Source organism: Hippocampus guttulatus, chromosome 18, assembly GCF_054856545.1.
Source record: "Hippocampus guttulatus isolate MCC_2025c chromosome 18, RoL_Hgut_1.0, whole genome shotgun sequence".
Taxonomy (NCBI): domain Eukaryota; kingdom Metazoa; phylum Chordata; class Actinopteri; order Syngnathiformes; family Syngnathidae; genus Hippocampus; species Hippocampus guttulatus.
In genome coordinates this window covers 7,960,991-7,974,649 of record NC_141278.1, presented here as the reverse complement: position 1 = coordinate 7,974,649, position 13,659 = coordinate 7,960,991, and the positions used below count along the sequence as shown (strand labels likewise).

At 47.8% G+C, this 13,659-nt stretch overlaps 1 protein-coding gene across 1 annotated transcript in view; it reads left to right on the top strand.

Moving 5' to 3' along the window:
* The window catches only part of erf (Ets2 repressor factor), a 28,027-nt gene extending 14,368 nt beyond the window's left edge, over window positions 1–13,659 (top strand). Inside the window, exons 2-5 of the mRNA XM_086137122.1 lie at window positions 1,871–2,105; window positions 4,663–4,775; window positions 7,327–8,180; window positions 9,126–13,659. Coding sequence (XP_085993248.1) covers window positions 1,871–2,105; window positions 4,663–4,775; window positions 7,327–8,180; window positions 9,126–9,722 — 1,799 coding nt within the window. The 3' untranslated portion in view covers window positions 9,723–13,659. The remainder of the gene's footprint in view (window positions 1–1,870; window positions 2,106–4,662; window positions 4,776–7,326; window positions 8,181–9,125) is intronic.

Below are 13,659 nucleotides of genomic sequence, written 5' to 3'. Positions count from 1 at the left end.
GAGATAGTTCCTCTCATTCTTTCATTTGATACTCCGCGTGTGCTCACTTGCGAAGGATTACTCCCGCTAACCCGGTTAGCCCTCCCTCGGCAAAGCGACGCGTGTGACATCGCCCTTTATCCCCGCCGTTATGGTACCGATGTTGATAAGGAGGGAGTCCTGCCGCTGCTTACTCAAGCTGTAAATGAGCTGCTACGTAAATCGGTGTCGTGCAGACAGAATGTGCCGAATCAGCACGCGCACACAGCCGCGCACACGCTCGCTAGCACGCGCTCCTACTCTGGGGACGAATAGACACCACTGTTTTTCGATAAAGTACGAGTTCAAGTCACCGATACTAAGTTTCGATACTTATTAGAGGTTTGATTTCTGGAAAAATTTTCTAAACCACACGCATTTTTTTCCCATCACCGAGAAAAATTTCCCTCTCAGAAATCGCAGAGGTATCGGATCGAGACTCCTTTTGGGCCGATCCTCAGATGAGTCGGACTTGAGTGCAAAAAAATTTTGTTGGTTTAATGACTGTGTGCATTTGACCCACGTGGGGCCAAAATGGTTTTCCATCACCTGGCGAACTCCCCGGAACTTCTTTTCGGCAATTCCCGATATGTTCATAAATGACAAGCAGTTGCATGCCAAAATATGTAAGCTTGTAATTATTTTATTGGCCATCTGCGCTCCATATTATGATACCTTTGAACTGTGGGGTGGGGGGGCATTTTTGCCAGGTGTATGTAACTTTTTTATTTTTAAATTTTTAAAAATTTTTTTTCATGTTTTCGTCGGCTTTTATGACACTGACCCAAATAATTTACAAGCCAATTAAGTGAACCAGATGTGCACACTTACCTGCCCGTGTGACATATCTGACTAGTTGTGTGTGTGTGTCATAGCTAATGATGTTATATCTATATGACAGTTTGTGGAAAATGGGAAACTGATTGCAACCAAGCGCTTGTCATGGGGCTTTTCTTCAACACGCGCGCGCGCACACACACACACACACACACACTTTGCAGAGAGAAAGCATTATTGTTATATTGTGCCCATATGTTTCCTAACCTCAGTGCTGAGCCTGGGTGCCAAGCACATCTGGTTTTAATTAGGTGTGTGAGTGTATGTGTGTGTATGTGTGACACCGAGAACCGTATGTTGAGTCTTTTACTGCTACAGCGCCTGCGTGCTTATATTTTGTCTGCACCCTGGCCAAGGTCCACCCGTTTGAACGGCGGCGATAGAAGCGCGATGCCGGTGATGCGACCGCGACCTGCAGTGGAAACCGCCCTCGGTGGCGGCCAGCCCGACTTATTCCCGGCAGCCGAGGCAAAGTCAGCACGTTACGTTCCAGCTATTGTGGTGCTGAGAAAGCAGCTGCAAGAATTAAGATTCTGGAGTCGCGACTCGCAAGAGTTGTACGCTGAGTCACCGAGACGGTTGTAAGAGTAGAAACCAGTTTGGACGGATCAGGCCTTCTTCAGCAGAAAAAGGCTCCGCGGATATGTCTCGATCATCCTGGCAGCCATTAAATAGTTCAACAGAGAATATGCAGTCTTCTGGTTGTTACTATTAGCATAGCATAGAATGATTTTAATACGTCAGCATACGCCGACGCGGTTATTACTCTCCTATGAGCCAAGGCTTTGGAGCCATCTTGGTTCAACAAATGGCTCAGGATAGGCTTCACAACAAGAATCCTGTTGAATATTTTTATTATTGATTGTTCTTTCGATGGAATAATCTGATTAGAATTGATTTTGGATTAACGTTCATCGCTGGTGCCGACTTGAATGTCATTTAAAGCTCACTTTCGCCCCTCGTGGTTCACCGACCTTCCACCTGATCTCCCTTCTTGTCTGTCATCCACTCGCAGGGTTCGCCTTCCCCGAGTGGGCCTACAAGCCCGAGTCGAGCCCGGGCTCGCGGCAGATCCAGCTGTGGCATTTTATCCTCGAACTGTTGCGCAAGGAGGAGTACCACGACGTCATCGCCTGGCAGGGCGACTACGGCGAGTTTGTCATCAAGGACCCGGACGAGGTGGCCCGTCTGTGGGGCGCCCGCAAGTGTAAGCCGCAGATGAACTACGACAAGCTTAGCCGCGCCCTCAGGTCAGCTATCGTTTTTTTTTAAAAAATGGTTGAAAGGCTTGTATGTTTATTCACATGTGTTCTCTGTAACAAAGTTTGCCAGTTGCCTTTCGGAAGATGCATGATGTTAGCATTCGGCTAACAGTTAATGAAATTGTGCTGTACAACTTTGTACAGTTGCTGATGCTTCAGGTATTGCAATACTTTTCTAATACTAGTTTGCCTCGCAACTCTCAGCATTATTCTTAAGAAAATATATATACAGTATATATATATATATATATATATATATATATATGTAGATATACATACAAGCTCCACTTTGATATTATTCAACATGGCAAGCAAGCACAATATTAAGACTAATTCAATACCGAGGAGACATCTATTCATGTCTTTTAAGAATCCAAACATTCAATCCCAGATCCGTTTTTATGTACGCTTTTTATTTTTTTCCCCTGGTAGTGTAAAATGGATGACACTGAATGAATTTAGAACGTCTCCTCAGCCATTGTGATTCCCACAATATTGCGAGCAGGCGTTAGCGGCTAACCAGTTAGCAACCATTGTATACACGCGCATGCATTTAGATCCCCCCCCCCCCCCGCCCCCCCCCCGGCAGTAAATTTTATGACAGTGTTAAACCTCTGAAGACGGACACATTTCTCAGGATGGAAAAGAACTTTATGACACCAAAAAAAAAAAAAAAAGATGGTTCATAAAATGACGTTAGCCTTCCTGGCAAACAACCGGGTGGACATCATGACTTCTGTTTCTCATTTTCAGCGCCGCTCTTGCTCATATTCCTCACTTCTTGTCTGTCACACGTCTCAGAACCGGTCCAGGTCAGATTGAGTGGCGGGTGATGGTCCAATTTCGAAACTTTTCTCTCGGACTTTTCTCTCGGACTGTGTTGTGCACATTTATGATGTCGTTCGGGGTTTTATTTAGAGGACGGTCTGTTCTCTTAGTGTACATAACGCATGCACCCGGTTTGTCATCCGTGTTGTAGGTTGGTGTGGGTTTCATTTGCCGGATGAGTTGCGCTGTCTCATGACACGCACACATGCGCTTTCGCACCTTGTTATATGTCAGCCCTCCTCCGGCTCATCTGCGCCTTATTTGCCAGTGCCGCGTGGGAATGTCGCAGCCGCTCGTGACTCGGGCGCACGGAGCCAGCGAGCACGCTCGCGCTCAAGATGGTTCAAGTCGGCATCAAAGACCAGACGAGGGTCGTCCAGGATGTGTGTGTGTTCTTTCGCGCATACGTGTTGGACTTCTCCACGACGCTTTCCAGGAGCCGCACATCCATCATGACTGCTCGCACAGGCCCGACGCCACCCACGTCTGGCTTTTATTTTGAGTGCTCGTCGCTTGGTTACACTCGCCAGACACTTGATTAGGTACCCCTTCACCGTGTCATCAGATCCAATCTGCCTAATCCAGGGGTGTCAAACTCATTTCACATTGTGGGCCACATATGGACTCGGTAGATGTCAAGTGGGCCGAACCATTAACATTATACCATACTGTGCTATGAATCACCAAAATATCATCTCTTTCCTTTGTTTTGGTCTCAAGAAGCATTGATTGGCGCTTTCATATCATTTGCTGCGTTGGGTCTATCTCGGTGACAGATGTTGTCTTCTACTGCGATCAAAACACGAATTACATGCCATTTAAAATATTCATTCTGTCTTTAATGCATTTTTTTCACTTTTAAATGATCCCACGGGCCGTATCAAACCTCTTTGGGGGCCAGTTGCGGGCCGTAGGTTTGACACCCCTGCCCTAATCGGTAATGCCGATGATGAAATTGTCAAACCGTCTGCCTCTTTTAGGTGCCCACATACACCTAGCCACCTTGAGTTCACAACAGCCACCTCGACACTCTCATATGCGACTCCCACAGCACTCACCAGGCAAACACTAATAGTTGTTTAATCATGCAAAATCAATTTTAATCTGATGACAGAGTGGGATAATCTGTCGCATAATCAATTCTAAAAAAAATATGATTGCGTCTATGACGGTGCAAACGTGGCTCAGATTGGGTCTCGTGAGATGTGTCATTTAGCGTCACCAATGCAGTGTCGTGACACATAAGAAAAAAAAGAAGTCCAATCGAACGGAAGGAGACGTAATCTTCCAGTTTGTTGACATCAAAATGTGTGAATCCAGCCGGCGTGTGGAAAATGTGAATAAAGCCCTCCGTGAATTCAGTTTTCGCCTTTCACAATGGAGCGAGAGACTCTGCTGAATCAAAGTCCGGAGGCTCGCTGTGACTCACGCCAGGGCCATTTGATCATCTTGTTAGATGAGCTGTCAGGCGCTCGCTCTTCACTCCTCCACCTTCTCTTACGGTGACTCATCCTGCCTCACTTCCTTCACATATATAACCGCATGTTTTTTGCCACGGGGGGTTGGAGTTGGGAGGCGGGGTGTGGGGGGGGCAGCATGATGGGGGGGGGGGGGGGGTCACCATGTCCTGGAACGTCGCAGGCACTCGAGAGGAGGAAGATTGAGGAAGAGGAGATGTTGGCGGGTCATGTGATGACGTGGTGTCCCCCCCCCGCAGGTACTACTACAACAAGAGGATCCTCCACAAGACCAAAGGCAAGAGGTTCACCTACAAGTTCAACTTCAACAAACTGGTGCTGGTCAACTACCCCTTCATCGACATGGGCTCAGGTACACGCGCACGCGCTCGCACATACACGTCACTTTTTCGTTGCTTGAAACGGTTGGATTTGTCGCCGCTGTCGGCCGTTCACATCCAAATTTTGTTCTCGAGCTATTTTCATACTGTTCCGTCGGAACGAGCTGTTGCCCCGTGTCAAATATCAATTTGCTCAATAAATGGACAAAAACTCTGCTCCGGTGCTAATTAGCAAGCGCGGCTAACATGTCAGGTGGCAGAGCACTTGGAAAGCCACCGAATCCGACACGATTGACGTGATCCTTTCAACAATCAAATAAATCATGTCGCGATGTGCGTGATGTCATCATGACAACCTCACCCACACACTCCATCCTCCACCCCACCTCAAGTGGTTTCTCTGTGTTCTGTTCCAGTGTAAACAGGGCCCATATGGAGCTGACTTAAGTGCGGCACGATACTTTAATTGGTGTGTGTGATGTGGCCCACGCGTGTTGGGATGTTGCATGCACACACGCGTGCCCACGTCAGTCTGCGCTGATTGTTGCGCGCGCACACACACACACACACACACACGTGGCAGTCCAGTGGGGGAAGGAGAGGAGCCCAGCCCATGTTTGTAATGGCAGCGAGAGCAACTTTTCCAGTATTTAATTCTGGCACGTTCACTCAGGCCAGAAATTTATTACCGTGCCACAGTTTTGCTGGAAGGAGCACCAGAGTTTGGGGGGGGGGGGGGGTCAAGGGGAGTTGGGTCTGAAAGAAGGGGCACCCATCTTGAACCCATTTTCTCCAACCAGTAGGTGGGGGCAAATCATTAGGAATTCATCCTATGTGTTGTTTGCAGTGAAGCCCAGTAGTTGATTGGGGGGTGGTGGGGGGGGGGCATGTTCCGCCAGTTGAAGTTGATTGTCAAACTGATACAAAACAAAAAGAGAATCACACATTGTGTGTTTTAAACACAAAAATATTCAACCATGTCATTTTGTCGGAACAAAACGTCTCTCTTAATGCTGAGATACAGTCTGTGAAATGCCATAGGGAGGCGAACGCAAATTCGTAAAGACGCTTTGGTCACTGTAATCCTTCAACCGACTGCGACCGGAACGCCACAAGTACGGTGAAAAAAAGAATTGAACATTGTATGTTTCGAGCCAAACGATACCATACGTTACTCACACAGAATTTTCAGTCTCTGTAACAAACAAACAAAACAAATCAATTTTTTTTTCTATGGAAATTCTCTTAAGTTAATGCTAGGCAAAAATGTTTTTAGGAGATACCCCAGAAGGAGAAGAAACACAAAAGCAAAATGTGTTCAAGAATTGGAATTTTTGTGTGCTTTTTCATAAGTGAAGAGATGGGGAAAAAATTGATAGCGGAAGCTGGATTCTTGTAAAAATAAATTGTTGAAAGGCCGGATCACAGACCCCCCCCCCCCCCCCCCCCCATGATTTTAATGCTTATAGCTTCCAGCAAACATTCCCGGCCTTGGCGTCAGACAAACTGATGCGTGGCTTGTGGTATTATTTGTCTTCGCTCGCCCACAAATTCCCAAACAAGTAACGTTTTGTATATGCGGCCAAAACCTTACATGGGTTGTTCTTAATGATTTTTCTTAAAATTTGATTTTTTATGATCTGTTGCAGCAAATGATTAGAAGCACAGCAGCAATAGGGGTGTTCACACGGCACACATTTGCTCCGGCGCTGCACCGATGTATTTTGTTGCGATACATTTTGCACCGCAGCAAATTGTGTGGAGCGTTCACACGTACAAAGCCGCTGAGCGTGTCTGCAACGGCGCAGCATCGGTGCAGCCCCACTTGCGTTCACACGGCAGTTTCTGCAGCGGAGCAAAACGACAGAAAACAAATGAGCTGTCGTGTTGGTTCTTTTTAAAACGTATACACAACTCAAGCGACTACTGGACAGGCACGTCCTTCTCCTTCTCGGTCTCCGTGCCTTCTGCTCGAGAGTGACCGCCCCCGAAAACGTAAATCAACGATGACTTCAATGACACTCAGAAAAGCAAACACATCATGCGCCAAACAGAAAATCAAGAGAGGAAATCACTAAATAAATTATGATGGGGGCGGGGGGTTGTGAACACACAACAAAGGAACAAACTACACAAACAACTCCGAGACAGTCCAGTCTCCTACAAAAGGAAAGATGTTACCAGCCGGAAGTCCGACAGAGCACGAAAGCAACACATTTTCGCCGTACGTACGCTTCACAAGCATTTGCTCTGGAGCAAATTTAACCCAGTTGGTTCACACGTGCAAATTTACATCGGTGCTGCTTCGCAAACGAGCATTTGCTCCGGAGCAAATTTTTAAACCACCTCCCTGAGGTGGATCAAATTTGGTCGGGTGTAAGCCTTTTTCCGGGGCTACGCCGGAGCTAATTTGCACGTGTGAACGCTCTACTGGGGCAGCCCCGGCGTAGCACCGGACCAAATCTTGCCGTGTGAACACCCCTATTGAGTCAATGTGGAAGGATGGTGTTCATCCACAGCGCTAAATAGTCCCACTTTGCTCATTGTCGTGTCTGATTGCCTGCCCCGCCCCCCTCTTTTTAGGTCGCGGCGTCCCGCAGAGCGCCCCCCCGGTGCCAAGTGGAGGCACCCACTTCCGTTTCCCCCCTTCCACGCCATCGGATGTATTGTCGTCAAGCGAGGAGCTTCGCAGTCCGGGCGTGTTCAGCAGCGTGGCGCGGCGCATGGCCCGCGGTTCGGTCAGCGACTGCAGCGACGGCACCTCCACCAACTCGGAGCTGGAGGAGGCGGTGGGGTCGGAGGAGCGGGGCGTGGGGCCGGAGAGGGCCTTCCGGGGTCTCCTCCCACCCCGCCTGCCTCACGAGTCTCTCTTCAGGCTCTACGGCCCCAACCCGGCGGGGCTCGCCAGACCTCACAGGGTCCACCCGGAGCCGCTATCTCCCTTCCCCGTGTCCCCCCTGCCGGGCCCCGGCGGGCTGCTGGGGCCGACTCTGTCCCCGGCCCTCTCCATGACCCCCACCCCACACCTGCCTTACACCCCCTCTCCGTCCCTCCCGTCCCCCATGATGGGCTCCCACTTCTCCTTCAACCCGGAGGACATGAAGCACTACCTTCAGGCCCACACACAATCTGTCTACAACTACCACCTCAGCCCCCGCGCCTTCCTCCACTACCCCAACATCGTCATCCCGCAGCCCCACCGCCCCACCCCGGAGAAGCCGGCCCCCCACCTCCTGCACGGCCCGCCCCTGCCGCTCTCTCATCCGCTGGGGGCGCAGCTAGGGGGCGGCGGGAGCGAAGAATCCTTCAAGTTCAAGCTGCAACCGCCCCCCCTCGGACGCAAACAGAGAGAAGCGGGAAGCTCGCTGGCAGCGGCGTCGTCCTCTTCATCGGCGGCCGGACAGTCCTCCTTGTTCACGGCGACGCCCAAGATCAAGGTGAGACTTGGAACAGAAAGTGACGTCCTGAGACCCCGAGACAAATGTTCAACCGCACCATTTCAATTCATCTCATGAAAATCCGGTCCGGTGGTTAGCGCATTGACCTCACAGTGCAGAGGTCGTGCGTTCGATCCAGGCTCCGGCATTCCTGTGTGGAGTTTGCATGTTCTCCCCGGGCCTGCGTGGGTTTTCTCCGGGTATTCCGGTTTCCTCCCACATTCCAAAAACATGCCTGGCAGGCAGATTGAACACTCCAAATCGTCCCTAGTTGCGAGTGTGAGCACGGGTGGTTATTCGTCTCTGTGTGCCCTGCGATTGGCTGGCAAACGGTTCAGGGTGTCCCCCACCTGCTGCCCGACGACAGCCGGGATAGGCTCCAGCACCCCCTGCGACCTTTGTGAGGATAAAGCGGATCAGAAAATGGATGGCTAATGAAAATCAGTTTTCTTAATGCTAACTTGGAATGACAAATGCCATGAACATGCTGACAAAAATGACCGTAGCTGGAACAGTCGCTACTTTAACACACACGGAGCATCAACGCATACAAACACAGCATACAAATACAGTCATACCTCGGTTTTCGGCCATAATCCGTTCCGGAAGGCTGTTCGAAAACCGAAACCATGCTCTTTAAAAAAAAAAAAAAAAATCATCTTTATTGAACACGTCTGTTCACAATGGAACGCTACACGAGGAAGCGTCACTTCCTCGTGTAAGGAAGGCGAGAGGAGTCAAGTGACGCATTCAAATGCGCTCAGTTTGTTCGAGAACCAAAATTCGGTCGTCATCCGAGACCTAAAAAACTCGGAACTTTTTGGTCGGGAACAGAGACGTTCGAAAACTGAGGTTTGACTGTAATCACTCTACTGTCTACATGTCTGGTGAGACCATCAGCAGCCAGTGTTGATAACCATGCACCACCCACCATATCCCTTTCAGGTGGAGCCCATATCAGACATCGAGTCCGAGGAGGAGGTGGAAGTGACCGACATCAGCGAGGAAGACGAGCTGAACCCTGAGGATGATGACATCTTCGCTCCTGTATCCTATCATCAGCTCCACAATCATTCCAAGGCCAGCGGCAGCCCCCCAGCCCCTTACCCGCAGCCGCCCTCTCACGATGACGATCCACACCCGGACGATGAGGACGAGGAAGTTTTCAAGACTCCGGCCACTCCGCCTCTCGGCGCCGGGCACTCGGCGTTCCCGCTGCTCAGCCTGAAGACGGAGCCGGCGCCGGCGGCCCCCGTCAGCCCCGGCGGCACCCACTGCATCCCGCTCAAGCTGCGCTTCAAGCGGCGCTGGAGCGAGGACCAAAAGATGGAGGCGGACGGTGAGCGGGACGAGGCCGAGGACAAGAAGGTGAGAGCCGAAGGACGCGAGGAGGTGGAAGAGAGGGAGAGGCCAGTGGACAACGGGGGAGGACCGGGTCTGATTTTGGGCTTAATGATGCCCCCGCCGCCCACTCAGCGCAGGGGCAGCTCAGAGCTGCAGAGAGCCACCGCCCAGTTGTCCCTGGAGAACGCCAGCTGCTGAGACCCCCGAGGCTACATGGGAATATAACACACACACACACAAAGTTATTATAATTTTTTTTTGTGGCCAGACCTCACACAAGCTCTGTTCAAAATGCTCATTTGTGGCCATGAAATAGGTACAGTATACCCTGCGCCTAAAATACAACTTGCATGTTCAGTCAAGAGAGTAGTGCTGATTATTTTTCCGAAATTGACCCTTAAAATGGTCGCTTCTGACCAAAATGGCAGACTTCCTGTCTTTTCAGGCGTGGCTTCTTCTTTTGTTGCGGGTGTTGTACTCATGATTGACTTGCCTTTACTGTGGTACCTCCACTTATGAAATTAATTGGTTGTGGAAGAAATTTCTTGACGAGAGAAAGCTGAGACGCGTTTTCCATGTAAATGCACTAATCCGTTCCAAGACACCCCCCAAAATTTAGACATGAATGTTTCCTAAAGCATAAAAATGCAACAAAATATGTTACAATTAGATTGTTGCGCAATAAATGAGAGTTGTGCATAATGTAAAAAAAACAAAGAGTAAAGAATAAAAATGGTCATTTAACTTTTAACTCCGTCCTCATCTGGTTTTTTTAGTCCATGCTCTCTTTCAGAAGTGGTTTTTGCCCTGCCGTTTCGTAAAGGACGTTTGCTTTTGTCGGCTTTTAACAATCCTTTGAAAATGTCCAAGGCAAACATCAGCGTAGTGAGCGATCGCCCGACCGGTGAACACTTTTTCTGGGTCATTCACATTGACGTGTAACTATCGGAAGAAGGCCTTATGGCCCAAGGGGCGAATGCCGAGGATGCTGCATCGACACATATCTATCTATCTACACGCATACGATAGAGGTCGCTCTTAGCCAATGGGATGCCAGGAGGATGTTAGGTAATAGCCAATAGCAGAGCATTTCTAACTATGTTGCGTTCAGGAAATGCAGAGCTGCGAGTAGCTGAGCCCATACTATATTTTTACCTTTCGTATCTTGAAATTTATTTCGTAACAAGAGGCGATATTTTCCTGTTGAGGCGTTTCGTCACTAGAAAATTTTGTATGAAGAGACGTTCGTAAGTAGAGTTACCACTGTATATCAAATTTCGCATTGATGAGTGGGTTTGGGGTCAGAAATTTTTAATTTGTGATAGCGCTCAGGGCACCTAGCTTTTTTCGAGAGGAGCTTACTAACCTGTCCAAAAATGACCTTCGCCTTTTTTGTCATTTATATTTTCGACACACATACCTAATTTTTGGCTGCACACGAGTGCGAGCTTCTTTGAAACCACATCTTAAAATGCTTTTATTGTACAAAACCCGACTAGATTCTTCAGAGAATTGATTCCATTTACTGGGATTTGTTTTTCATCCTGCTGACTCACTGACTTTTGAATAATTGGAAGAAAATATTGTTTGAAGAAACGTTCATAGATTTGTTGCTTAACCTTGACAGGTTGTCATGTACCAGAATCCTACCTTTCACTATTTCTTGACCACAAAGCGGCATTTTTTTTGCATGTTGTATTGATCTTGTCGCCACTTTTTTTTTGGGGGGGGGGGGTTATGTCTTTGGGTTACACACTCCTTTGAAGACAACAAGTGCGGACTTTTCGTCTTCAAAGTCATAATGGTGGTGAACAGTAAAACATGATTGGACTCTGTGGATTCACCTTTTTTTTTTTTTATTTTTTTTTTTTTTGGCATGTGGCGAGCCCTCAGTTTTGTCGACTTGACAGAAGTGCCTCGCGGTGGTTTACAAGGTGGCTTCCAGACTGAAGAGGGATCCCCGGCGTCGTGGCCGCCCGGAACATTCCGGACTTTACGGAATCACTTCTTCCTGGACGGAAGTGGGGGGGCATTTGTACGCTTTCAGGAAGTGACCCAGACTTGCTGCTGGCCAGGTTGAGCTGCCGAGGCGGACATTTTGTCCCCTCTGCTTTCGAAGAAACTAGAGCGCTTTTGAAGCATTGGCAAATCCCGTCATCATTCCCGTTGTTTCCAAAGACTCCCGGCTTAGCGTGTTGCATCGTTTTTTAGGGCATCAAGCTTCTCCAAGCCAAAAAGCCGAACCTTTTCTTTTTTGGGGGAGGGCAGGGGGGGGGGGGTGGCAACAAGCGCGGCTGACAGACGTCATTTTTGGTTGAGCGCTGCTGCCATGAATGTCAAAAAGCTAAACTCAGGCAGAGAGCTTATTTTTCTTGACTTAAGAAATTATATTTCCAATTTAAAACTAAACAAGTGTGCCTTTTCAAAGCACCACCTACCAACTTGCCTTCTGTTTTTAACGTCAAACTACTCACGTACTACATATATATTTTAGTCAAAAATAAATTCCAAATGTTATATTTCAGTATGGTCGTTTGATACAAATCGGGAAACTAAAATCTATTTTTAATGCTGAAGATATATGTGTACAGATAAATACAGGATATATAAATATATATATTCTATGTAACTCCCAGTGTATTACCACGCCTTTGCCTTCTTTTGCCGCCATTAGAGTTTATATTTATATTGATGAATAAATATTAAAGAAACAGTTAGCGTCAGAACAATACATAGAAAACAGCGAGGACAAAGCTGGCGCCACAGTCTGATTGGCTGAGAAGGGGACTGTTGACCAACACACACACATACACACACACCCGCGTTAGATGACATCACAGACATTGCCATAGAAATGACACACGCCCTTTACACAAACACGTACAGGAAATGACATCACTAAACCTCAGCGCAGAGTGGAGAGAGCGGGACTTCCCATAGAATGACTCGCTCAGTGTGTACACGTGCAAAATGTGTGTGTGTGTGTGAGTGTGAGAGCTATAATGCGTATGTGTTAGTGTGTAAGTGTTGCGTGTGCCTCGTGCAAATGTCTGCCCGTGTGTTCCGTTTCCACAGTTCCAAACAGAAAGACAGCTGCGGTCTTGCACATTTTTGTCATTTTAGCCAGAAAATGACTCTTAAATTTGCAGGCCATATATATATGTGAGAGGGAGAGAGCGATCTAGTGGTTAGCGCATCGACCTCACAGTGCAGAGGTACCGGGTTCAATTCCAGCTCCAGGGTGTGGAGTTTGCATGTTCTCCCCGGACCTGCGTGGGTTTTCTCCGGGTACTCCAATTTCCTCCCACATTCCAAAAACATGCATGGCAGGCTGATTGAACACTCTAAATTGTCCCTTGGTGTGTGAGTGTGATCGTGGATGGTTGTTCGTCTCTGTATGCCCTGCGATTGGCTGGCGACCGGTTCAGGGTGTCCCACGCCTACTGCCCAAAGACGGCTGGGATAGGCTCCAGCACCCCGCGCGACTCTTGTGAGGATAAGCGGATCGGAAAATGAATGGATGGATGGATATATATGAGAGAGAGCAGCATTTGACTCGACTTGTCAAGAAAACATCACAGTAATCGTTACCCCGCCTTTCCCTGCACACATGCGTATTTTACTGTTACTATTGTAATGATATTGTATCATAATATTAACCAGCTTATTTTGTATGTACTCTTGCTCAGCCGCTGTTTTTAATTTTGTTTTTATTTTTATTTTATTACATGTATACATTTTTGGGGGTTCCAATTTGCACTCTTTCTTTCAAGTGGACCTTTTTGTTTTCGCTTTCTGACTTTTTTTTTGTTTTTTAAACTACAAGTGTGTAACCCAGGAAACTGTTTTCTCTCTTTTTTTAGTACTGTTATTAATGCTATGTGTGTGTGTATAATTTTTCATATTTTGAGGATTCTGAAAGGAAAATGTGTTTTAAAAAAAAAAAGAAAAAAAGACCATTGTAATGTTTAACTGTTATTCCATGCGTCAGTGTCTTGTTAGCTGTCAATCAACATGATTGACGGCTTTGTGGAGGAGGTGGACGCAACCGCTCGGTGTTTCTCTTTCTATGTGTTCATCTTCGCATGTAGTTAAAACAATAATCAGGGTTCATTAAAAAAAAGGTAAAAATTGA